Source organism: Cebus imitator, unplaced genomic scaffold (assembly GCF_001604975.1).
Source record: "Cebus imitator isolate Cc_AM_T3 unplaced genomic scaffold, Cebus_imitator-1.0 Scaffold50, whole genome shotgun sequence".
Classification (NCBI taxonomy): Eukaryota; Metazoa; Chordata; class Mammalia; order Primates; family Cebidae; genus Cebus; species Cebus imitator.
In genome coordinates, this window is record NW_016107365.1 from 835,500 (window position 1) to 860,614 (window position 25,115).

The window sequence follows — 25,115 nt, forward strand, 5'->3', positions numbered from 1 at the left end:
TCACCATGTTGACCAGGATGGTCTTGATCTCTTGACCTTGTGATCCACCCGCCTCGGCCTCCCAAAGTGCTGGGATTACAGGCTTGAGCCACCGCGCCCGGCCTCATGCGTCTTTACTAATAGCATTCCACTTTAGAAATGTATTTGGCCAACCCCTATTGTTGCTTATTGTATTTTTTTTATTTTTGACAGTTTAAAAAATGAATTTGGCCAAGTGTGGTGGCACACACCTGTAATTCCAACACTTTGGGAGGTTGAGGCAGGTGGATTGCTTGAGCCCAGAAGTTTGAGACCAGCCGGGGCAACATAGGGAAACTCCATCTCTATTTAAAAAAAAAAAAAAAAAATTGTGATGGGTTGCAAAAAGTTCTTAATATAAAAGGGATACAATTTTATTATAACAAAATGTAAATAATATAGGGAAAACAAAAGGAAAAAACCCAAGTGTTCCTTCTCTCCCTCAGTTTCCCCTTGTGGCCACTTAATAACTTTTAACAGATAGGTTTATATCCTTCTTAGATTTTTAAAAGTTTTTATACAATTATTGACTTCATACATTCTAAGACAAGTTCTCTTGCTCCCCCAATTCAGTTTTTCTGAGAGTAGCTGCTTACTGGTGTTAGCGTGGATGTGCCACATGCCATATGTTAGACTCCATTGATGTGTACAGTCACAGACACAAGTTCAGTGTAGTATATTGACTGGAGCCAAACTACCTGTGCTGTGATCCAGCCTGGTTCATATTTGTAAAGTACTTAGAATAATACCTTGCAAGTGGTAAATAATGTGATGTTAATTTTTAACAATTTGGTGTTATTTTATTTATTTTTTGAGATAGAGTCTTAGTCTGTTGCCCAGACCAGAGTGCAATGGTGCAATCTCAGCTCACTGCAACCTCCGTCTCCCAGGTTCAAGCGGTTTTCCTGCCGCAGCCTCCTGAGTAGCTGGGATTACAGTCACGTGCCACCACACCCAGCTAATTTTTGTACTTTTAGTAGGGATGGGGTTTCACCATGTTGGGCAGGCTGGTCTCTAACTCCTGACCTCAGGTAATCCGCCCGCCTTGGCCTCCCAAAGTGCTGGGATTACAGGTGTGAGCCACTGCACCCAGCCAATTTGGTGTTATTTTTAAACCAAAAATGGGATCATAATGTACACATTGTTTGCAGTTTGCTTTTTAAAAAACTTTGCTTTGTGAGCTTCTTTCCAAATCTATCAGCACACAGACTTAATTGCTCTTAGCAGCTGTGTGGTATTTCATACTATGAGTATGTGATGATTCATTCTCATATTTATGGACATTTTAATTGTGTCCAGTTGTTTACTATTACAGATGCTGCAGTAAACATTCTCTTACATGCCTTTATGCACTCTTGCTAGTGTTTGTGTAAGATAAATTTCCAGAACTAGACATTGAATGAACACACTTAAAATTTTACTAGGTTAGCTGGGTATGGTGGCTTGACTGTAGTCCAAGCTAGTCAGGAGGATGAGATAGGAGGATCTCTTGAGCTGAAGAGTTTGAGGCTGCAGTAAGATATGGTTGTGCCATTGTACTCCAGCGTAGGCAATAGAGGAAGACCCCATCTCTGGGAAAAAAAAAATGTTTTACGAGGAATTACCAAGTTGCATTGCTTTTTAAAAGCCCTTGCAGGTTCCACTAACACTAATGGTGTATGAAATTGCCCAGTTCCCAACATTTTTTTCTGCTCTGGATATTATCTGTCATTAGTTTTTTTTAATCCAGGTAAGTAAAAATATCATTTTTAAAAATTTGGTGATTAAGCATATGCTTATCTTTTTTTTTTTTTTTTTTTTTGAGATGGAGTCTCGCTCTGTCACCCAGGCTGGAGTACAGTGGCGCAATCCCAGCTCATTGCAACTTCCGCCTCCTGGGTTCAAGTGATTGCTCTGCCCCAGCCTCCTGAGTAGCTGAGATTTCAGGCACATGCCATCATGCCCAGCTAATTTTTGTAATTTTTTTTGTAGAGATGGGTTTCACCATGTTGGTCAGGCTAATCTTGAACTCCTGACCTTGTCATCCGCCCGTCTTGGCCTCCCAAAGGACTGATTACAGGCATGAGCCACCATACCCAGCCTATCTCCTATCCTTAATCACTTGAAGTCTTTATAGCATGGCTTAGTTTTCTCTTGGATTGTTCGTTCTTTTCTGACTGGAGTTTTTTATATTATGGATATTAATGTTTTGTTGATGATTATTTTTCTCGCATTGTTGTGGTCTTTCACCTTTGTCTACAGTGTTTTTTTGTTTGTTTTAAGAGACAGGGTCTCACTGTTTCTTTATGGCTTCTTTGTTTCTAGAAAGTTTTACACTCCCTTCAAGGTTTAAATAATACCCTTCTATAGTTTCTTTGGTATTTTAAAGTTTGTTTTAATTTCTAACCCCATGGGTAGTAAATGTGTGCAGAGGGTTGAGTTAAACATATGTCAGTCCTTGGCACATTTTAACATCCTTGATTGCTGGAATGTTCCTCTCTCATGTTTGTTGGTTTTATTTTTGTCCAGTCTAGACTTTTAAGATAACCAGAAGCTTTAGGCCACCAGAAACTTGTTTTTTTTTTTAAAACAGATTTCTTGAGGTATAATTTATATACCGTAAATCGTATTCACCCATTATAAATTTAGTGATTTTTAGTAAACTTAGAAGTGTTCACCCAATCCAGTTTTTGTGTTTTTGTTTTTTTAACATCAAGGATATACGCTGGACCACTCCCCTTGTTTTTTAAGATAAATGTTTCATATTAGAGTAGTTTTATTAATAGAGTAATAGAAAAGTTGCAGTTGTAGTATGTTGGATTTCTGTATACCACAGCACTCAGTTTTCCCCCTTTTTTTTTTTTTTTCCTTGAGGCAAGGTCTCACTGTGTTGCCCAGGCTGGAGTGCATTGATGCAATCATAGCTTACTACAGCCTTGACTGCTGGGCGTAAGTGGTCCTCCCACCTCAGCCTCCCAAGTAGCTGGGACTACAGGCACGTGACACCATGCCTGGCTGACTTTTTTTCTTTTTTTTTTAAGTAGAGACAGGGTTCACTATGCTGCTCATGCTGGTCTCGAACTCCTGAACTCATGCAGTTCTCCTGCCTTGGCCTCCTAAAGTGCTGGGATTACAGGCGTGAGCCACTGCACATGGTGCAGCTAGTTTTCCCTATTGTTAACATCCTGCATTAGTATGGTGCATTTGTCACCACTAATGGACCAATATTGATATTTACTATTAACCAAATGTCATAATTTTATTCAGATTGATAAGCTTGTTTTTGATTATAGTATGAGATAAACACTAACTTAATTTTGTTCCTGAGTGGTCAACTTGAATACTGAAATTGTGTTTTTGGAAATTTTACATCTTTTGGTGAAAGTCAAGTCTTGATTTTCTTCCTTTTTTGAACACATTTTGGCCAGAATAATTGTGTAAAAGGGGGCTATTGGCTGGGCACGGTGGCTCACGCCTGTAATCCTAGCACTTTGGAAAGCTGAGGAGGGTAGATTGCCTGGCCTCAGGAGTTTGAGACCAGCCTGGGCAACATAGTGAAACCCCGTCTCTACTAAAATACAAAAAATTAGTTGGGTGTGGCGGTGTGCGCCTGTAATCCCAGCTGTTTGGGAGGCTGAGATAGGAGAATTGCTTGAACCTGGGAGGCGGAGGTTGCAGTGAGCCAAGATTGTGCCACTGCACTCCAGCCTGGGCATCAGAGTGAGACTCTACAAAAAAAAAAAAAAAAAAAAAAAAAAAAAAAGTTGGGGGGCTATTAAGCCATTTTCTTACAGTAAGTATATGATAATATTTTTAGAGAATTGAGAAAATTGGTGTTGAAGTTAAATTTGCTTTTATATTAATAGAAAGCATTTTCATCCACATGCCTGGGATCACATATGGGTGACAAAGCCAGGATTAGAACCTAATTGAGCATTTCCATATCAACAGATTCTTAGGAAAAACCTTAATGATACCTTCTTTTTTTTCCCTTCTCCTGATTGTATCCTTTTTTTGTTTTTTTAATTATTATTATTTTTTGAGATGGAGTCTCACTCTGTCACCCAGGCTGGAGTGCAGTGGTGCAATCTTGGCTCACTGCAACCTCTGCCTCCCAGCTTCAAGCAGTTCTCCTGCCTCAGCCTCCCGAGTAGCTGGGACTACAGGCATGTGCCATCACACCTAATTTTTGTATTTTTAGTAGAGATGGGGTTTCACCATGTTGGCCAGGCTGGTCTCGAACTCCTAACCTCAGGTGATCTACCCGCCTTGGCCTCTCAAAGTGCTGGGATTACAGGTGTGAGCCACCATGCCCGGTCAATGATTACCTTTTTAAAAACTGGGCTTTGCCGGGCGCGGTGGCTCAAGCCTGTAATCCCAGCACTTTGGGAGGCCGAGGCGGGTGGATCACGAGGTCAAGAGATCGAGACCATCCTGGTCAACATGGTGAAACCCCGTCTCTACTAAAAATACAAAAAACATTAGCTGGGCATGGTGGTGCGTGCCTGTAATCTCAGCTACTCAGGAGGTTGAGGCAGGAGAATTGCCCGAACCCAGGAGGCGGAGGTTGCAGTGAGCCGAGATCGCACCATTGCACTCCAGCCTGGGTAGCAAGAGTGAAACTCCATCTCAAAAAAAAACAAAAAAAAAACTGGGCTTTAAGACTGAGTGCAGTGGCTGACACTTGTAATCCCAGCACTTTGAGAGGCTGAGGTACATGGATCACTTGAGGTCAGGAGTTCAAGATCAGCCTGGCCAGTGTGGTGAAACCCTGTCTCTACTGAAAATACAAAAATTAGCTGGGCATGGTGGCATACGCCTGTAGTCCCAGCTACTCGGGAGGCTGAAGTGGGAATTCACTTGAACCTGAGAGGTGGAGGTTGCAGTGAGCCCCGAGATGTACACTTCAGCCTGGTTGACAAAGTGAGACTTTGTCTCAAAAGCAAACAAAAAAACTGGACGTTAGGCGCACAGAAATAGATTAGTTCAATTCTTGGCTTATGACATTATCACCCTTGTTTAATCCATGCATAGCATTCCTGGTACATTTATTGTTTCATAATGAACACCTACAGATCGGCCAGCTCACCTAATAATTACATCACTAAGTTACATTACTCTACATTTTTTACTCTCTCATCTACTTGTTTCTACCTGCTCCCAAAGGTAGCCTATCTAGAGTTTTGAGTTTATCATAATTTGCTTTTTAAGAAGTTTTTACCTGCATATATGAATACCTTAGCAATATGTGAATTTGTTTCGGGTGTTTTTTTAACTTTGTAGAAGATGTACCTGCATGCAGTGTTTTGGCATTGGACTTTTTATTTAGAGTTAGATTATAAATTAATACATGTTGACAGAGCTGAAGTCCATCTGATGTTGCCATTGTCTGGCCCTCTATTTTATAACATTTCATAGCAGTTTATCCAGTTTCTTTTTAATGGGGTTTTGGATTATTAAGACCATTAAAAATGCCAGGAACATTTTTATTTTTTATTTATTTTTTTGATGCAGAGTCTCGCTCTGTTGCCCAGGTTGGAGTGCAGGGCCTGATCTTGGCTCGTTGCAGCCTCCGCCTCCTGGGTTCAAGTGACTCTCCCACCTTAGCCTCCCAAGTAACTGGGATTACAGGTGTATGCCACCACACCTGGCTAACTTTTGTCTTTTTAGTAGAGGCAGGCTTTCACCATGTTGGCCAGGCTGGTCTCCAAATCCTGAGCTCAGGTGATCCACCCCACCTTAGCCTCCCAAAGTGCTGGGATTACAGGCATGAGCCATCCCACCTGGCCCCTGAACATTTTAAAATCACCTATACTTGTGAATGTTTCTCTTGGCTATATACCTAAGAGTGGAACTTCTGGGGTATAGCATTTGTGAATGTACATTTCTATAAGACAATGCCAAATTGTTTTCCGATCTTTACCCATATATAATCTAAACCAGCAACTCTTGGTGTGGTGTTAGACTTTATAATGTTTGCCAATCAACTGTGTAAAAGTGCAGCACTGTTGTCTTGGTTTATATTTCTTCTGAACATGTCATGTTTATTGGCCTAATGTGTTTTCTCTTCTACTTTTTACCTTTTGGCAATTGCTAAGGTGGCAAAACTCAACCAGTTTCTCTGATACTCTTGATTTTTATAAGAGTTTTGATGGGGTAAAGGTCAACTTTTTATATGAGGCATAGTTCTGAGGAAGTATAGTCTATTGGCGTGATCATTAGTGTCCTTCTCGCAGATGACTAATCCTTTATAGATAAGACAAGCCCAAAGTGCCTGCTCTCCTTTAGTTAGGGAAAGATGTGTTCCTTCCCTTTCCTGTTGTGTTGATGGTATGATAGAGGTCCTTCTCAGGGCTGAGAATCAACTAATGTTTCTATTGTAATAAAAGTGGATGCCTTCAGCTGTTCTCATGCCAAGTGAACCTTCTCACTGTTGCTCTAGGTTATTTTACCACACCTGGGCCAGAAAACCAGGCATTGCCAAGTTTTTGCACCACTGCAGGCAAAGGACCCTTCACTTGTAGGTCTTTATAAGGTACAAGTGGTCTGCAACATAGAAGAGAATTGTATCTACATCAGTGGTTCTCAAACTTTTGCAAGCATCAGAATCACTTGGAGGGTTCATTGAAACAACCCACTCACTCCCACCCTGGAGTTTGTGATGCACTAGGTCTGGGTAGGGCCTATGTCGGTAATATTAATGTAGCTGGTCTGGGGACCATATTTTGAGAACCGCTGTTTTATAGACTTAAGCTGCAACCGTTAAAGGGCAAGCGAGTTATGATTACATCATGGCATACTTGGAAAATGATAACTTAGTACAAGATACTGGAGTAAACTGAGGGGGATCTGGAACTGCAGATGATAACTGGCTCACAGGTTGGGGGGCCAAAGACATTTCATACCGCCTGGCACACCTGTTGAGAAACTCTGGCATGAGGTACAGGTATATTAAACTAACAGTCTTCACAGGGATTTTCGTTTAAGTAAGGGGCCTTGAATGAGATCATCGATAAGCCTCACTCACTGAGTACATAACAAGGTTTTTCTACCTCATCCCCTTCCAAAGCTCTAAGAATTCATTGACTCTTAGGGAATTTCAGAATTTACCTTTGCTGGTGTCAACCTAAAGATGGCACAATTATAAATTGAGAAAGGATCTCTAGCTGTGAAAGAAAAAAAAAAAAAGTAGAAAGGAGACTTTATTTCTTGTAAAGGCCTGCAACCTGCAAGGTGGCAATCCTTGACAGGCTTGGAAGCATAGCTTGTGGCAGAGACTGAAAGGCACGTAGAAGGAAAAGGAGTTGGGACAAGAACTTAATGCTGAACAGGTTGGCTGCACATTCCTATTCAACAGGTTACAGGAGGAGGAGCTGTGAATATTCATGAAAGGGATCCTGATGCATGCACACTGAACATTCATATTGCATGCCTCTCCTGTTCACTTTGGGGTGGGCACTTAACATTTAAATGTATTACAGTTAGGCCCTATACATCAGAACCTGAAGCAGGAACACAAGGCACACACGTGCAGCCTCTGCAAGCTGGCCAGAACCAGTCCACAGCTGCCAGTCTCTTATCAGGAGAAGGTTACTGAAATCAGTCTCTTGTCCAGTCAAAGCTGTATGGCTTGTGGAAAAGGGGTCAGTTAGTCAGTGTCTGTTGGTGGATGAGCTGCAGTTTTCTTTTTTGTAAGTTGTTAATTTTTGTGGGTGCATAGTAGGCATGTGCAGTTGCTTTAATTTTGCTTATTTGGCTGCTGGAGAAAAAGAGAAACCTTATGGTGCTGAGAACATAGTGTATGATTAGAACAAAGGTATGAGTGTGTGATTTAACTCTTGCCTGGCATGGCCTTAGGTCTTGTTTATAATTTGGTGTTTTATTGCCACAAAAGGTCTAGTTCTGTCAATCTTAATGATCTCTGTGTTAACAATAATGCTGGTCAGTTGTGTCTAAACCGCAAAAGGGAGAGAGTAAATGAATTGTGTCTGACCTCACATTCTGTCATGGCCAGGAGCTCAGTTAAGATTTCTCTGGGGTACTCTTGGCCAAAAGGGAGGCTTCTCGGTTGGGGGCTTAGAATTTTATTTATAGTTCTCATTGGTCTATATTATTACTATTTCTTTGGACAGCGTGCAGTTGGGTAGGAGGCAGTTTGTTTCCTAAATCCTGAGTGCCATCTCAGCAAGGTAAAATAACCAGACTTGTTCAAACCTGGTCCACAATCTCTTTGTGAGATTAGTAGATGTGGGACCATCTGCCTTCAAGTGACCAAAGGTGGAAAAAAGTCTAAGAGAACTTTCCAGAGTCGATTTTGAAGCTTTTATTGGGGGGAGTATCTGAGGGTGTAAAATATCAGAAAACAGGAAAAACGAGTTGGACCACTTACTGTTGAGAACCTGCAGTACAAGGGCATAGGGCTAATGGAGGGTGGAATGGGCAGGTTGTAAACCTGGAGATGATCCTTGAGATTAAGATGCCCCTCCCTCTGATGCCTGAGGTATTTCTCCACTTTAATCACCCACCTGGGAAAACCATACTCTTTCCCTTTTGAGGGAGGTGTTCCTAAATGCTGACCTAAACAAAGGCACCTGGTGACTGAAACGTACTCATAATAATTTTGCATCAATAGCTGCTCTTACAAAGTTAAACTAATAAGCAAATAAAACTCTTCAAAATGGCGAGGAGTTTAAGGAAATGAGAATGGTCTCCTTTGTTACAAAGACTGGTCAAAATACCCAGCCAAGATGGGTACTTCAAGCCATGTTTGAATACTTGAGGTGGCAGTTTGCTACGCCAGGAAGAGCTGGGCTTTGGAGCTAGATAGACCAGGGTTCAAATCTCTCCTCTGCTACTTTCCTTCTCTGTGACTTTGAGCAAGTTAATTTAATCGTGGAGGCTCAATTTCCTCATCCGAAAATAGAGATAATTGCATCTCACTGGATGGTGGTGAGAATAAACGAAGTCAGGTTTGCCTGGCACAATACTAAATACTCAACAGGTGAACTTCCTTTTCCTTCATAGAGGTAGATGGCTTTTGTCACGTTGCTAGACCACATGGATACAGGTTTAGCCTGACTCTTCCATATGTGAACTAGGGATGAAATTAGGGTGAGGAGAAAAGAGTATTAGCTATCATTGCAATTTTTTGCTTTTACTAACTCCAAATGAAATATGAAATTGATTTAAGTGAGGATAAGTGTTTTTCCTAATCTTTGTTTTGGAGAAGTTTCTTTCATAGTAACCTAGAACATTCATTCTTGGCCTTTTTATTCCTTCTCTGACTTCAGGGAGTCTGGGTGGGAAAGGTGGGACCAACATGATGGTGTAGACCCATCTTAGTCTCAGGTGAGGAAGAATCATGGCAGATATTTGGAGAAGAGCACCTGAGATGCTCTAAAGCAGAGCTGCCCTCTTTGTTTTCCTTTTGGCATCCCACAGGGGTTTAGGATGTTTTCATTAACTCTCCAAGGAGTGCTAAGTGTTATTTGTCACAAAGATTTTTTTTCACAAGCGACATAATCTAAACACTTCTAATGAGTATGATTAAACTTTGAATAAAAATTTATCCTCATCATAATGACCTCTTGTGAAGATCTTTTGATATTTTATTTTGATATTTCGGAAACACCTTAAATTCTTTCTTGATCAGAATAAGAATCTTAAAACTTCCCTGCATATCCCCGAAATTAATAATTCATACTCCTTAAGCATATCCAGTGTAAGTGCTTGCTTGTCCGTTTTGAATTTCATTTCAAGAGTAAGTCTGAGTTACTTTTTTTTTTTTTTTTTTTGAGATGGAGTTTGTCACCCATGCTAGACTGCAGTGGTGGATCTTGGCTCATTGTAACCTCGGGTTCAAGCAATTCTCCTGCCTCAGCCTCCAGAGTAGCTGGGATTACAGGCGTGTGTCACCATGTCTGGCTAATTTTTGTATTTTTATTAGAGATGGGGTTTCACCATGTTGGCCAGGCTGGTCTAGAACTCCCAACTTCAGGTATTCCCTCCTGCCTTGGCCTCCCAAAGTGCTGGGATTACGGGCATGAGCTACTGCGCCCAACCTAGACAAATCTTTAGTTTGTATTTTCATCCTGCTTTCTTCTGCCCCTAATTTCTTAGAGATATCCTCAAGTCACATAAGGGAAAATTGTCACAAAGACATTTTGCTGTTAAAAATTATGCCTAGTTGGTTTTCTCAAGTTCTCAATCTTTAAAAGTGAGATGTGGTGTGAGCCTGTAGTTCCAACTTCTCAGGAGGCTGGGGCAGGAGGATCGCATGAGCCCAGGAGTTCAAGTCCAGCCTGGGGAACATAGCAAGACCTCATCTCTTAAGAAAAAAAAAAAAAAAAAGTTACTGTGAAAATTAAAATCTTTTTTGGCCGGGCATGGTGGCTCACGCCTGTAATCCAAGCACTTTGGAGGCCAAGGCGGGTGGATCACCTGAGGTCGGGAGTTCAAGACCAGCCTGACCAACATGGTGAAACCCTGTCTTAAAAAAAACTTTTTTAAGATAACTTTAGCTACATCATTGAGTTTGATGAGCTGACTGGGGATCATATCAGTAATAACAGTGAAACTCAGAAGTCCTTTCTCATAATAATAGGACATATCGGTTGGAGACTCCTTGTAGAAACGAGCACCTGTTCACTTTGTATTGCCCCCAATCCTCATTCTACTTTCCTACTGTCCTTCAAAAGCTGCAGATAATGGGTTTATACTTACTTTTCATTGGTACCATTAAGTGGATTAGAGGAAAAAATATTTTAGCCTTTTTTCAGGCAAGTTGAAGCGTAAAGAGGGAAAAAAAGTGATCTTACTCTTTGTTTTTCAAATATATTTTCCCTTTGCCTCTAGTCTCTAAGCTCCTTTTGAGGAAAAAGGTTGCTGCTTATTCTTCTTTGAGTCTGGCATCACAGCTGGCTCAGGATTTAAAATATACGTATATATGGAATGTTCCATGAATTTGGTGCCATCCTGGTGCGAGGGCCATGCTAATCTTTTCTGTATTGTTCAACTTTAGTATATGTGCTGCTGAAAGGAGCACTGCCTTGGAATTTATTATGCATGTGTATAGAAAAGGATTAATTAATCAAAGATCTGTGCTGGAGGGTGGAGTCAGTGGTCAAGCTAGTCCAGTTCTGCTGACTCTGAGAGATAAAGGTCAGCTCAGTGTGCCTCACTGATAAGATACTTGGGTATACAACGTAGGAATAGAACAGTAATCAGTGAGGTAACCTTTATGTAGCAAACTTGGGGCTCCTGATTTGTGCCAGACACCGTGTGGGCCTTTGGAGACTCAAAGAGGAAAGAAAGACGCTGCCTGCCCTTCCATTTTCTACGTCTAGTTTCTTGGGAAAGTTGTGTAACTCCTTGAGCCACAGCTTCCTCATTTCTGAAAAAGGAAGAATATTTGCCTTTAAAGCCATGCCTACTGAATGATCTGTCACTTCAGTATTTCACTCATTGTAAGCGGTCAGATAGCTGTAGCTTAAGCCGTCCACTGCCTACCGAAGTGAGATAGGTGAACAAGCCATTGTACTGTGAATAAGCACTTGTTCGGCAGTGCATAAGCGATCTGCTGGGAGGTTCGTATGCACAGGTGTGGGGAGATAGCACAGGTTGGTGCCTCTTCCAGGAGGGCCTTGTATGGAAGGCTTCAAGGAGGAGGTGGTGGCACTTGAACCTGGAATTGAAGCCCAAATAAAGAATAGCTGGCAAAAGGGGAAGGGCGTTCTAGCCAGTAAGAAATCTCTGACTCTTATACTCGGACTCTGCCAAAGCTCATGCTGGGGGGAAGGGGTGGGGTCTAGAGAAGTATAAAATGGGTTTTCATTTTTTTAAATTTTTATTTTGGCAGTCATCTTTGACTATAAAATGGGTTTTTAAGCAAAGGAAGGATTTTTAAATTCCGATGAGGTGTTGGATTAAGAATAGGCCTTTGGTTTGGTGAAGCATTTGCCTGTGAAGCTTGGCAACTTCTTTTGTAAGTTTTTGTTGTAAGGAATTCTGTGGGAAGCAGGAGGGCTCCCCTGTGGTGGGCTCCCTCCCCCTGTGGTGGGATCTGAGCACACTCAGTGGCAACCCACCCACTGGCTTCACAGTTGCTGCCAAATTCCACTTCCAGAGGGAAATGATTCTATTCCTTTCTGACTCTGAATGTCAAACAATCAAGAATACCCTAATGTACTTTAACGGGTAGGTAAATATCTTTCTGTATGTGATACTGCCTGGATAAGTCAAGAGAGCCCATCTCATGTTTTAAAACTTAAGACGTAAGGAATGTGTATTGCAGGAAGATACACTGTATTGATGCTGAACCTAATTGTAAGGCTTTATAATAGCAGGATAATCCAAATAAAGGTCTTCTGTCACTTCCAAATTCTTGTAAAAATGATTCGATCAAATCCAGTGGCCTTATTCTAAAATCCAGCATCTTTTGCATTTTTACTGTGTTTAAAGGCACCATGGTAAATGTGATACCTTGTCACCTCATTTAATAATCAAAATAACTTTATGTAGCAGGTAGTTTTCTCCTTTTTTTTTTTTTCTCAGATGAAAACTGAGGCTTTATAGAATTTGTGGTTGGCAGACCTGGGGTGAGCCCAGATAATCTGATGCCATTGCCATTGGGTGTGGGGGTGTGGGGGGGTTGTGGGTGTGTGTGTGGGTGTGTGTGTGTGTGTGTGTGTATGTATGTTTGAGACAGGGTCTCATTCTGTTACCCAGGCTGGAGTGCAGTGACACAGTCACAGCTCACTGCAGCCTCCACCTGTCAGGCTCAAGAGATCTTCCCACGGCCTCCCGAGTAGCTGGCACTACAAGCACATGTACCTCACCTGGCTAAAATGCCATTGGTCTTATCACCAAGCTAAAGTGGTTCAACCCTTTTGGAAAGCTGCTGTTTTTCACAGAAATAATTTGTAGATTTATTTTTATTTTTTTCCCACACTTTATTTCTGTTCCTTTGCTTTAAAACAGCTAAGTGATTCATCTACGGTTAGCACTTGTTGGAGGTCTTTGATATTTTTTTTTTTAAGAGTTTCAGAGTCATAGGTAATAATTTAAAGACTATTAGGTGAAATTTAAAGAGTGTTGGAACTGTTACATAAAATCCAACAGTGTTGGGAGTCTAATTGGCTGTGCTTTTTATACTTAAATTTTTTCTCCCAAAGGTTCTGTGGTAAGCCTTCCATGTTAATGTTGACCTAAAGGAAGAAGCTGAGGCAAAATTAATATAGAGAATGTATTTGGGCCAAGGTTGAGAACAGCTGCCTGGGACATGCTTCCAAGCTGCCTTGGGGAGTGCTCCATTCCGCCTTTTTTATAAGCAAGTTTTTAAAGGCAAAAAAGGGGACAAGGAGTGGGCAGAAACAAAGTTGTTTATCAGGAATTCTCATTGATTTATGGAAATAATATTGATAGGTTGTTGAGCTATAGCAGGGTAGCATTGTTACGTTAAGCAGTTTCTGGAGATAACTACAGAGCTCTGTTTGCTGTTTAATTTTAATGCCTCTCTGGCCTGATAAGCTTTAAGAAAGGGCTTGCATTCCTCAGATAAGAAGTATCTATATATGTATTTTACATTAACAAGGCATGTTACTTCTGTAGGATGAATTCACTTACACATCAGAATGAAATAAGGAAAGTGAAAAGGGAAGGCACCGATGTTGTGTGATACGTTGTGCATGCTATTAATGATACAGCCATTGAGAACATACATTGAGGGAGAATAAACAAATCTCTTATTAAAAGAGCAGAAGTCAGTTTGAGCTTCTTAATTTCTTTTGTGGTTTTAACATTCCACGTTTAGAGATGAATGGATTAAGAACCACCAGTGTGCTTTGTTCTAGATTAGTGCTTTTCCAAGTGTGGTGCCCAGACAGCAACATTAGCACTACCTGAGAGGTTGTCAGAAATGAAAATTCTAACCCAGACCTAGCTTAGGTTAAATGAGACTGGTCTTTCTAATGTGGGCATGAGATAATGAGACCAGTCTTCCTAACATGGAGGTGGAAAATTGCCACAGTTAATTATTCAACCTAAATCACATTAGGATGAGAATTAGGTGATCAGATTTTCCTTCATACTTGTTTAGCAGTAGCACTGTTTATATGTCTATTAAAAAATGGATTTGACTATTAACTTGTATTGATTCCCTTTTTATTATTAGTGTTAATAACATTTAATGAGCCACATAAATATTAGATCATGTATATAAGATAATTTTCTTCAATATCTTCCCCCTTTTCATTACAAGATAAATAATAACTATCTCTTGGGGTTTTTTAAAGGTTAAAAATGTGTCTGCAGGCACAGAGGACATGCCTCCACCCCCATCTGACTATGTGGAAAGAGTTGACAGTCCCATGGCATACTCTTCCAATGGCAAAGTGAATGACAAGCGGTTTTATCCAGAGTCTTCCTATAAATCCACACCGTAAGTAGCAGCTCTTTTAGTTTGATAGACTGAGTGTAAAAATGAGTATTTGCACATGATTGATTTTTGTTGTTTTGTGCCTTTATCCATAAAAAAAAATCCAGCGTCATCTAGGAATGCAATGGGAAAATAAAGAAAAAGAAAAAAAAGTATCCAGCAGTGCACACAAAAACTGGATCTGGATCCTGGTATTACAACAATCTTTGCTTTGTTGATAGAGAGGTCTTCCGCTACTTAGAAGAGGGAGATGAGGAGGGTGGGGTTCTTTTTCCCTTCTAAGTTGAAAATGCTTTTCACTTGCTTATTTAATTGAAAAGGCTGGGCTGGGCTCTTTCACTCTGGGAATGTGGCTCTGCTGTTTCTGGTTTTGAAGTTTAGGTGAGGGTGAAAGGAAGTTACTGAGCAGCGGTCAGTACTGTGCTCAACCTCTTCTTTTGCCTCTAATTGTTGAATCTCATAAACAGAAGGAGGACATTGCACATTAATCAACCTTGTCCACATACATTTCTATTAAAGTAGAAGACTTCATTTGAATCCAGGAATTGCAGTATTTCATTTGCTGTGCTAGGTCCTCGGTATTGCTGGGAGATGTGAAACCTCAGTAAGCATCTGGCTTAGGGTAGGTGCCATGTGATTATTGAAGTGGTGTCTCTGGTGGAAACATTTACCCTAAAGCCCAATTTTAATTCTACCTAATGACTAGTCAGAGAAGAATATTGCAGATAATTGGTATGGACGGGGATGTAATTTTTGCTTAAGGATGATAAAGTCGGTATTTTTACATATACAGTCATGCATTGTTTAATGATGGGAATACTGAGAAGTGTGTCTTTAGGCATTTCATCCTTGTGTGAACATCGCAGTGTACTTAACACAAACCTTGATGGATAGCCTACTACAAGCCTAGGCTACATGGTATAGCTTCTTGCTTCTACACTGCAAATGTGGACAGCATGTTAATGTACTAAATACTCTAGGCATTTGTAATACAGTGGTAAGTATTAGTATATCTCAACACAGAAAAGGTACAGTAAATGTAAAAGATTAAAAAAGGGTCCATCTTTGTAAGGTACTTACCCGGAGTGGAACTTGCAGGACTGGAAGTTGCTCTGGGTGAGTAAGGGAGTGAGTGGTGAGTGAATGTGAAGTACGTTACTGTACACTTTAAATTTACTCAACATTGGGCCGGGCGCGGTGGCTCAAGCCTGTAATCCCAGCACTTTGGGAGGCCGAGGCGGGTGGATCACGAGGTCAAGAGATCGAGACCATCCTGGTCAACATGGTGAAACCCCGTCTCTACTAAAAAAAAAAAATACAAAAAATTAGCTGGGCATGGTGGCGCGTGCCTGTAATCCCAGCTGCTAGGGAGGCTGAGGCAGGAGAATTGCTTGAACCCAGGAGGCGGAGGTTGAGGTGAGCCGAGATGGCGCCATTGCACTCCAGTGTGGGTAACAAGAGCGAAACTCCGTCTCAAAAAAAAAAAAAAAAAAAAAAAATTTACTCAACATTTTTCTTTCTTTAGTAATAAATCTTAGCTTTCTATAACTTTAATTTTTTAGACTCTTAAAACACAATCACATGGCTGGGTGCAGTGGCTTACGCCCTTAATCTTTGCTTTGTTGGTAGAGAGGCCCCTGGCTACTTGGAAGACCAGGATGAAGAGGATGGGGCTCTCTTTCCCTTCTAAGCTGAAAATGCTTCTTTTCACTTGCTTGTTTAATGGAAAGGCTGGGTTGGGTTCTTTCACCCTAGGAATGTGGTTTTTGCTATTTCTGCTTAATCCCCACACTTGGGGAGGCCGAGGCGGGTGGATCACCTGAGGTCAGGAGTTCAAGACCAGCCTGGCCAACATGGCGAAACCCTGTCTCTACTAAAAATACAAAAATTAGCTGGGCATAGTGGTACACACCTATAATCCCAGCTACTTGAGAGGCTGAGGCAGGAGAATCACTTGACTCTGGGAGGCGGAGGTTGCATTGAGCTGAGATCGCACCACTGTATTCTAGCCTTGGTGACAGAGTGAAACTCTGTATAAAAAACAACACAACAACAAAATAAAACACAATCACAAAGCCTGGCACAGTCGTGCACACAAGTAGTCCCAGCTAATTGGGAGGCTGAGGTGGGAGGGATCACTTGAGTCCAGGAGCTCAAATCCAGCCTGGGTAATATAGTGAGACTTAAAACAACAATAACAACAGACAAACCACACCTACATTGTCTAGACATAGAGAAATATTTTCCTTATTCTATAAGCATTTTATTTTTTTGGTAGAGACGTGGTCTCGATCTGTCACCCAGGCTGGAGTGCAGTCGTGTGATCATAGCTCACTGTAGCCTTGACCTCCTGTGGTCAAGCAATCCTCCTACTTTAGTCCCCTGCGTAGCTGTGCACCACCATGTCCAGCTAATGTTTTTCTATTTTTTTTTGTAGAGATAGGATCTCACTATGTTGCCCAGGCTACTCTTGAACTCCTGGGCTCAAGCGATCTGCCTGCCTCAGCTTCCCAAAGTGCTGGGATTACAGGCATGTGCCACCATGTCCGGCCACCAGGCTGTTCTTCGACTCCTGACCTCAAGTGATCCTCCCGCTTTCACCCGCCTCAGCCTCCCAAAGTGTTGGGATTACAGGCGTGAGCCACTGTACCTGGCCTACTTCCAAGTTTTATCCCCAATGCCTGACTCCTGATTAGTGGGCCATGGTATATGAGATTTACTCTGGGTGCATAGTAGTTTAAGCCTGGAAACCTATAAGATGACATCAGCAGCGGAGTTAATTACAGAATTAATTTGAAGACAATAACCTTTATTATTACCCTGGGATCGAATTTGGGAAAAGACTGGCAGTCTGACGACTCCTCAAACTCTTACATGTTTTGTTTTGGTATTCAGACTTGATCTTGCTATTGATTTCAATTGTGAATGATTTGGAGAAAGCGCTTTGTTTTTCTTTTTTTGAGACAGAGTCTCGCTCTGTCACCAGGCTGGAGGGCGGTGGTGTGCTCTCTGCTCACTGCAACGTCTACCTCCTGGGTTCAAGTGATTCTCCTGCCTCATCCTCCTGAATAGCTGGGACTACAGGCGAGTGCCACCACACCCAGATTTTTTTTTTTTTTTTTTTTGGTAGAGATGGGGTTTTACCATGTTGGCCAGGATGGTCTCGATCCCTTGACCTTGTGATCCACCCACCTTGGCCTCCCAAAGTGCTAGGATTACAGGTGTGAGCCACCGCACCTGGCAAGAAAGCACATTTTCTCTGTTATTTCTTCTCTTTGGATTTTGACAAAAATTAAAAGCACTTGAGACTGTTAGGGAAAAGGGTACACGAGAGAGATGCAATCCTTATAAAGGGGTTTTTTTTTTTTCCTTCCATAGTTTGTTTGAGACAGTATTTCACTCTGCTACCCAGACCTACAGTTCAGTGGTGTGATCACATCTCACTGTGATCTTGGACTCCTGGGCTCAAGCAGTCCTCTTGCCTCATAGCTCACTTTAGCCAGGTCCGTAGGTGTGTGCCACTATGCCTGGCTAATTTTTTATTTTTATTTTTGTAGAGAAGGGGGTCTTGCTTTGTTGCCCAGGATAGTCTCGAACTCCTGGCCTTAAGTGATCTTCCTGCCTCAGCCTCTAAAAGTTTTAAGCTATGATTTGCAGAACATTTTTTTTCTCTTCTTTTTCATGTCAGACAGGTAATGTGAAATATTGTAACAAGATTTGAGGGTGGCACATTTCACACATGTGTGAACACCCAATCATCATGCCCATTAACTATAAAAGGGCCAATCTGCAGAACTTTCATACATGCAAAATATCTGTCTACAATATGTCTTGTCACCAGCTGTGCCTCTAAATTGTAAGGCCTGCATGGTTCCACAGCATTTTCTGGTGTTGTCCCTTTTCATGAAAACCAGGATGGTTTCACAAATTCATTTGAAAATCTTATTCCTTAATAAGGATTAATCTTAGTCTTGAAATGAATACTTTATATAGTATAAAATTTCAAAGGGACAAAAGGTACCAGCTAACTAGTTCCTCTCCCCAAAGACAACTAATGTCATCAGTTTCTTTTGTATTTCTCCAAAGATTAAAAGCAATAAAATATTGGCCAAAGTACATTGATTTCTCCCCTCTGCCCCTTTAAAATACTAGCATACCAGAGCTGGGCACAGTGGCTCATGCCTGTAATTGCAGCATTTTGAGAGGCTGAGGTGGGTGGATTGCTTGAGCCCAGATGTTCAAGAACACCCTGAGCATTATTGCTAAATCCCCTCTCTGCGAAAAATAGAAAGATTAGCCAGGCATGGTAACACATGCCTCTAGTCCTAGCTACTCAGGACCAAGGTGGGAGGATTGATTAAGCCCAGGAGGTCGAGGCTGCAGTGAGCCAAGACTGTGCCACTTTACTTCAGTCTGGGTGACAGAGCAAGACCCTGTTTCAAAAAAAAAAAAAGAAAAAATAGTATCATATCAAATGTATTATTAGCAATATATTTTATCTTGGGTATTGTCCATATCACTATGCAATGAGTCGATTGATTCTGTTGTTTTTTTTTTTTTAATTATAACCAAGAAGAAGCACTATTCTATTTTATAGCTGTATAATAGTCTATTAAATAGCTATACATGATGGATTGATTGATTGAGGTGGAGTCTCACTCTGTCACCCAGGCTGGAGTGCAATGGCTCAATCTCGGATCACTGCAACCTCTGCCTCTCGGATTCAAATGATTCTCCTGCCTTAGCCTCCTGAGTAGCTGGGATTACCCAGGTAATTTTTAGTAGAGAAGGAGTTTTGCCGTGTTGACCAGGCTAGTCTCAAACTCCTGACCTTAGATGATCTGCCTGCCTTGGCTTCCCAAAGTGCTGGGATTACAGGCGTGAGCCCATGAGCCACCGTGCACGGCTGGTATACTTAACATATTCGTCCTATGTAATGCACACTTTTCCCCAATGAATGAACGATATCTTCCTCAGAGCGTGGTAATGATGGAAGGGTTTTGGCCCACGCCTGTAATCCGAGCACTTTGGAAGCCTGAGGTGGGTGGATTGCCTGAGCTTAGCTGGCAATCAGCTCGAGACCAGCCTGGGTAAAATGGTGAAACCCTGTCTCTCCTAAAATACAAAAAAATTAGGTGGATGTGGCAGCATGTGCCTGTAATCCCAGTTACTTGGGAGGCCGAGGCAGGAGAATTGCTTTAACCCAGGAGGCAGAGGTTGCAGTGAGTGGAGATTGCACCACTGCACTCCAGCCTGGGTGACAGAGCGAGACTTAGTCTTAAAAATAAAAATAAAAATAAAAATAAAGAAATTGTAAAGTGTAGTTCATAGTAGAGTACTGAGTGTTATAGAGGATTCAAAGGACATCTACTTCAATGGGAATAAGAACACATAAGTCATATCCTGTCTTTCCTAAAGCATTCTTGCAGGTGCTTAGTAACCCATGAGCACCTCTCTTTCTCACCACTCTAGTGGATAGAGAAGGAATTGGATGGAGAACATTGTGTCTGTCCATCCATGCTAAGGATGAGGTAACTCAGCATTAAGATGTATTTTTCTCCCATAGCATAATGTACATTCCATAAAAAGAGCACTAATGTTGAGTATGCAGCTTGATGAGTTTTCCCTGATATGAACACTTAAGTCCCAGCACCAAGATAAAGACATTTGAGCCCCACATAAGGTCCCCATGGACCCTTTCTCCATCAGTACCCACCCACACCCACCCCGAGGTAACTGCTGTTTTGATGTCTGTCATCATCTGTTTATGTGTTATTATTGGACTTGATATAAAATGGAATCATGCAATTTACTCTCATATCTGGCTCCTTTTGCTTATAATGTCCTATACCTTAGAATTTTAAGGTAGTCAGCTTGGAGAATTAATCCAGCATTGGGGACACCAGAATTTAGCTGCAGATGGGTGCCTCTCCAAACTTACCAAATGAACTTGGTACATTCCTGACTATCCTGTCCACACCCAGGTGGAATTACCCTTCATAAATCAAGAAAGTTGAATGTTGCTGCAGCGCGAAGCTTTCAAAGCAGGCTGACTCTTTGCAGTGTCAAATGAGATCATTGTTTGGTAGTAATAGGCTGGTAGAATGATATTAGGTCTTTTATCCAAGTTAGAGGAATTTTAGAAACCTAGTTTCAACTAGTTTACGACTGTGCATGGTGGTTCAGGCTGATAATCCTAGCACTTTGGGAAGCCAATGAGGTGGGAGGATTGCTTGAGGCTAGGAGTTCGAGACCAGCCTGAGCAACATAGGGAGACCTTGTCTCAATTAAAAAGAAAAATCATGGAAAAAAAATAGCTTAGGGAAAAAGGAGGAATTATCTGAGTCACATGAGGCCCAAGAATGCCTCTAGCTTCAGGCATGACATAATCAAGGGATTCAGAATATGGCAGCGCTCTGTGTGCTCTCTTTCATCTGTTGATTTGTTGGCTTTATTCTCAGTTGAGCTTCTGTTGTGACAGGATAGCCACCTATCACTTTAAAAAAAGTTTTTAAACTTTTTAGAGACAGGGTCTCACTGTTTCACCCAGGCTGGAGTGCTGTGGTGTGATCATAGCTCACTAAATCCTCAAACTCCTGCTCTCAAGTGATCCTTCTGCCTCAGCCTCCTGAGTAGCTAGCACTACAGGTGCATGCAACCACGCCTGACTTGTTTTTGTTTTTTGTTTTTTTGAAATGGAGTCTAGCTCTGTCACACAGGCTGGATGGAGTACATTGGTCCCATCTGGGCTTATTGCAACCTCTACCTCCCAGCTTCAAGCGATCCTCTCACCTCAGCCTCCTGAGTAGCTGGATCACAGCCATGCACCACCACACCCAGCTAGTTTTTGTATTTTTAGTAGAGACAGGGGTTTCACCATGTTAGTCAGGCTAACTAACTCAAACTCCTGCCTTGGCCTCCCAAAGTGCTGGGATTACAGGTGTGAGCTACTGCACCCAGCCAGCTTGTTCTTTTTATTCTTCATTCATTTGTTTTATTCTCACACACACTCCTTCACGCTGCCTTTGTTGCTCCTACCTTGCCCTGACTCTCAGTGTAGTTGTTGTGCACTTTCTCCACTCCTATTTTGTGGCCTCCATGAGAACATGGACCTGGTCTTCCCGCAGTCACCTGGCTCAGTACTGTACGCATGTTAGGTGTTCAGGATAATTACTGAATTGAAAACACAATCATAAGAATCCTTTTCTTATTATACACAGAGTCAGTGAAGTCAGAGAAACAATCCATGATCAGCATCCAGTGCCGTGACTGTTAGAATGATGTTTGTTATACACACGGTATTTTGGAGCTGTTAGAATGATGTTTGTTATACACACGGTATTTTAGAGCTGCCATCATTATTGGGAGACATATCTAAGTCTTGCTTGTCAGAGAATATTCTCCTGGCTTCAAGGATGATAGTGACCCAAGAAGGGCCAATCAGAATGTTTTTGCTATATAAGCTTTGGGAAAGGGAACTTCATGCTAGACGGAAAAGATAATGCAGCTAGGGAAATGTGGATGGCCCAGCCTGGACAGCATAGTGAGACCCTGTCTCTACAAAAAAATTAAAAATTAGCCCAGTGTGGTGTTGCTCACACCTGTAGTCAGTACTTTCTTGTGAAACATTTTGCTTTTAGCTTTCATGCTAGATCAAGTATGCTAATATTTTAAAGAGTGTAGGAGGAGGGGAGGACGACTTCCAAGGTAAAGATATATATCAGTGTCATAAAAATTCTGGCAGGAGGTCTGCTTTTGATGTTTTATTTTTTCTTTTATGGTTTTTATCTAATTTATTTTGCCCTTTAGTTTCCTCTCTCTTTGGCCCCACCCCTAAAATAGATCCACTGCATTCTAAACGTTTTGTTTTGCTCCCTCAAAGAAGAAGCATAGTACCTGGCAGTTTTGGCAGAGTGTCTAGGAACTTGTTAATCATTGACTCATGGAGAAAGTCACATTTTCCCTCCATTAGAAGTAACATTAGCATAGCACACAAAGCCATATTACCTTAATAAAAAAAATTTTTTTTTTTTTTTTTGAGACAGATTCTCATTCTGTCATCCAGGCTGGTATGATCTCAGCTCACTGCAACCTCTGCCTCCTGAGTTCAAGCAATTCCCATGCCTCAGCCTTTCAAGTAGCAGGGATTACAGATGCCTGCCACAGTGCATGGCTAATTTTTATATTTTTTGTAAAGACAGGTTTTCGAGGCCGGGCGCGGTGGCTCACGCCTGTAATCCCAGCACTTTGGGAGGCCGAGGTGGGTGGATCACGAGGTCAAGAGATCGAGACCATCCTGGTCAACATGGTGAAACCCTGTCTCTACTAAAAATACAAAAAATCAGCTGGGCATGGTGGCGCATGCCTGTAATCCCAGCTACTCAGGAGGCTGAGGCAGGAGAATTGCCTGAACCCAGAAGGCGGAGGTTGCAGTGAGCCGAGATCGCGCCATTGCACTCCAGCCTGGGCAACAAGAGTGAAACTCCGTCTCAAAAAAAAGGTTTCCACCGTGTTGGCCAGGCTGGTCTTGAACTACCAGCTTCAAGTGATCCGCCTACCTTGGCCTCCCAAAGTGTTGGGATTACAGGTGTGAGCTGCTGCCCCTGGCCATAAATCTTTAAAGAAGAAATAAATACCACTCTCACCTGCATCTACACACATGTACCCCAAAGAGTCTGCAAGAAATTATGTGCTTAGAAATCTAAGACTCTGACAACAGAGCAAAGCACATGTAGATCACTTAGAAGAGGGACTAAACCTGGTAGTTTATAAAGCTCAGTATGATAGTTTATGTAAACTGGCATCAAAAAGAAACGCTTCAGACATTTTAAATAGTTGATTAGAAAGCTAGGCTGTTCTTGCCCTTTTCTACAGGATCATGAAACTTCGTATTTCTTTTACTCAAAAGTAGTTCCCACTTTCAGCATTGGTATTTTATTCCTCAGTTAGGGTTATTTTCATGTTTGTGGCTGAAACATAAGCAATTTAAATATGCAATTCTGATGCAATTTGAATAATTTTATTAGAAAAAATAGTAAGCGTGTGATGGTAACCCTTCTGTTCATTCTACTGGCTTCAGGATTAACAGCAATTTAAAAAAGAATCCTAAAAGGACTCTTAACTTTATTGCAATGTAAAGCTTTTCAATTTTTTAGTTTAGATATTTAGTTTATTCTGCAAGATTTTCTCTTAATATGAGAATTGATATATGGGAGTATAAGATTGATATTATAGGCCGGGCACAGTGGCTCACGCCTGTAATCCCAGCACTTTGGGAGGCTGAGGTGGGTGGATCATGAGGTCAAGAGATTGAGACCATCCTGGCCAACATGGTGAAACCCCGTCTCTACTAAAAAATACGAAAATTAGCTGGGCATGGGTGACACATGCCTGTAGTCCCCAGCTACACAGGAGGCTGAGGCAGGAGAATTGCTTGAACCTGGGAAGCAGAAGTTGCAGTGAGCCGAGATAACGCCACTGCACTCCAGCCTGGTGACAGAGCGAGACTCTGCCAAAAAAAAAAAAAAGATTAATATTATAAAGAGTGTATGTGCATTCCTCCCCACACAGCATTCCATGGAACTAAAAGAACCTGTAGAAAAGAATCATGATCATTATTTTCCTGATAGCCTTTGTAGAGTATGTCCCTGGCACAGGTTAAGTAAATGCTTCTTGTAGATCAGCCTGAGCTTTTAAAATGAAATCTGAGATGCATTGTACTTAGGTTTAAAAATGGCTAATCCCCTTTAAATTGGAAGCTACTACTTGTGTGTGTTAGGGGACCCTGAGCTGCTGTCAAATTGAATGCAGGAAACTAGGCATCTGCTCGGTGTTGAGCAGGTGAAGTCCTTGCGTGAGTGCACCTGCATGCAGATGTCTCCTGGTGTTTGTTATTGCTGTGTGATTACACTCTGTGATTACAGTGCACTGGCAAGCGGCTATAGTGTACTCAACAATGATGCCTGTTTTTATTAGGGTTCCTGAAGTGGTTCGGGAGCTTCCAGTGACTTCACCTGTGGATGACTTCAGGCAGCCTCGTTACAGCAGCAGCAGTAACTTTGAGACACCTTCAGAAAGGCCTCCTGCAAAGGGAAGAGCGGGAAAGTCAAAGAGAACAGAGCAAGACCACTATGAAACAGACTACACAACTGGCGGTGAATCCTGTGATGAGCTAGAGGAGGACTGGATCAGGTACCGAGTCAGCTCTCCCTTTCCTGGGCCACATGCACCTTCTGATGATTAAAGGAGACCAATCAGGTGTTGGAATTGTTGCCTCTTAAATTGAAGTCACTGGTGTAATTTCATTCTTTGCCAACCAGGACTGGAGACAGTGTTTTGTGTGGTGTTGGTTGGTTTTTTCTTTAGCACCCTTTTGTGATAAAGACTGAAGTGGAGGCTGGGCACGGTGGCTCACGCCTATAATCCTAGCACTTTGGGAGGCCAAGGTGGGTGAATCACCTGAGGTCAGGAGTTTGAGACCAGCCTGGCCAACATGGTGAAAACCTGTCTCTACTAAAAATACAAAAATCAGCTGGGCCTGGTGGCAGGTACCTGTAATCCCAGCTACTCTGGAAGTTGAGGCAGGAGAATTGCCTGAACCTGGGAGGCAGAGGTTGCAGTGAGCCAAGATCTCACCATTGCACTCCAGCCTGGGTGACAACAGAGTGAACTCCGTCTCAAAAAA

At 41.9% G+C, this 25,115-nt stretch overlaps 1 protein-coding gene and 2 non-coding genes across 3 annotated transcripts in view; 1 reads left to right on the forward strand and 2 right to left on the reverse strand.

Annotated features, from left to right (window-relative positions):
- The window catches only part of OCLN (occludin), a 61,299-nt gene that overhangs the window by 26,195 nt on the left and 9,989 nt on the right, over window positions 1-25,115 (forward strand). Inside the window, exons 5-6 of the mRNA XM_037738199.1 lie at window positions 14,289-14,434; window positions 24,407-24,629. Of these exons, the coding sequence (XP_037594127.1) occupies window positions 14,289-14,434; window positions 24,407-24,629 (369 nt within the window). The remainder of the gene's footprint in view (window positions 1-14,288; window positions 14,435-24,406; window positions 24,630-25,115) is intronic.
- On the reverse strand, window positions 10,937-11,041 carry LOC119471106. The gene has a single exon (XR_005200103.1). It is a non-coding gene; the product is annotated as a U6 spliceosomal RNA (small nuclear RNA).
- LOC119471114 lies at window positions 18,114-18,214 on the reverse strand. The gene has a single exon (XR_005200108.1). It is a non-coding gene; the product is annotated as a small nucleolar RNA U13 (small nucleolar RNA).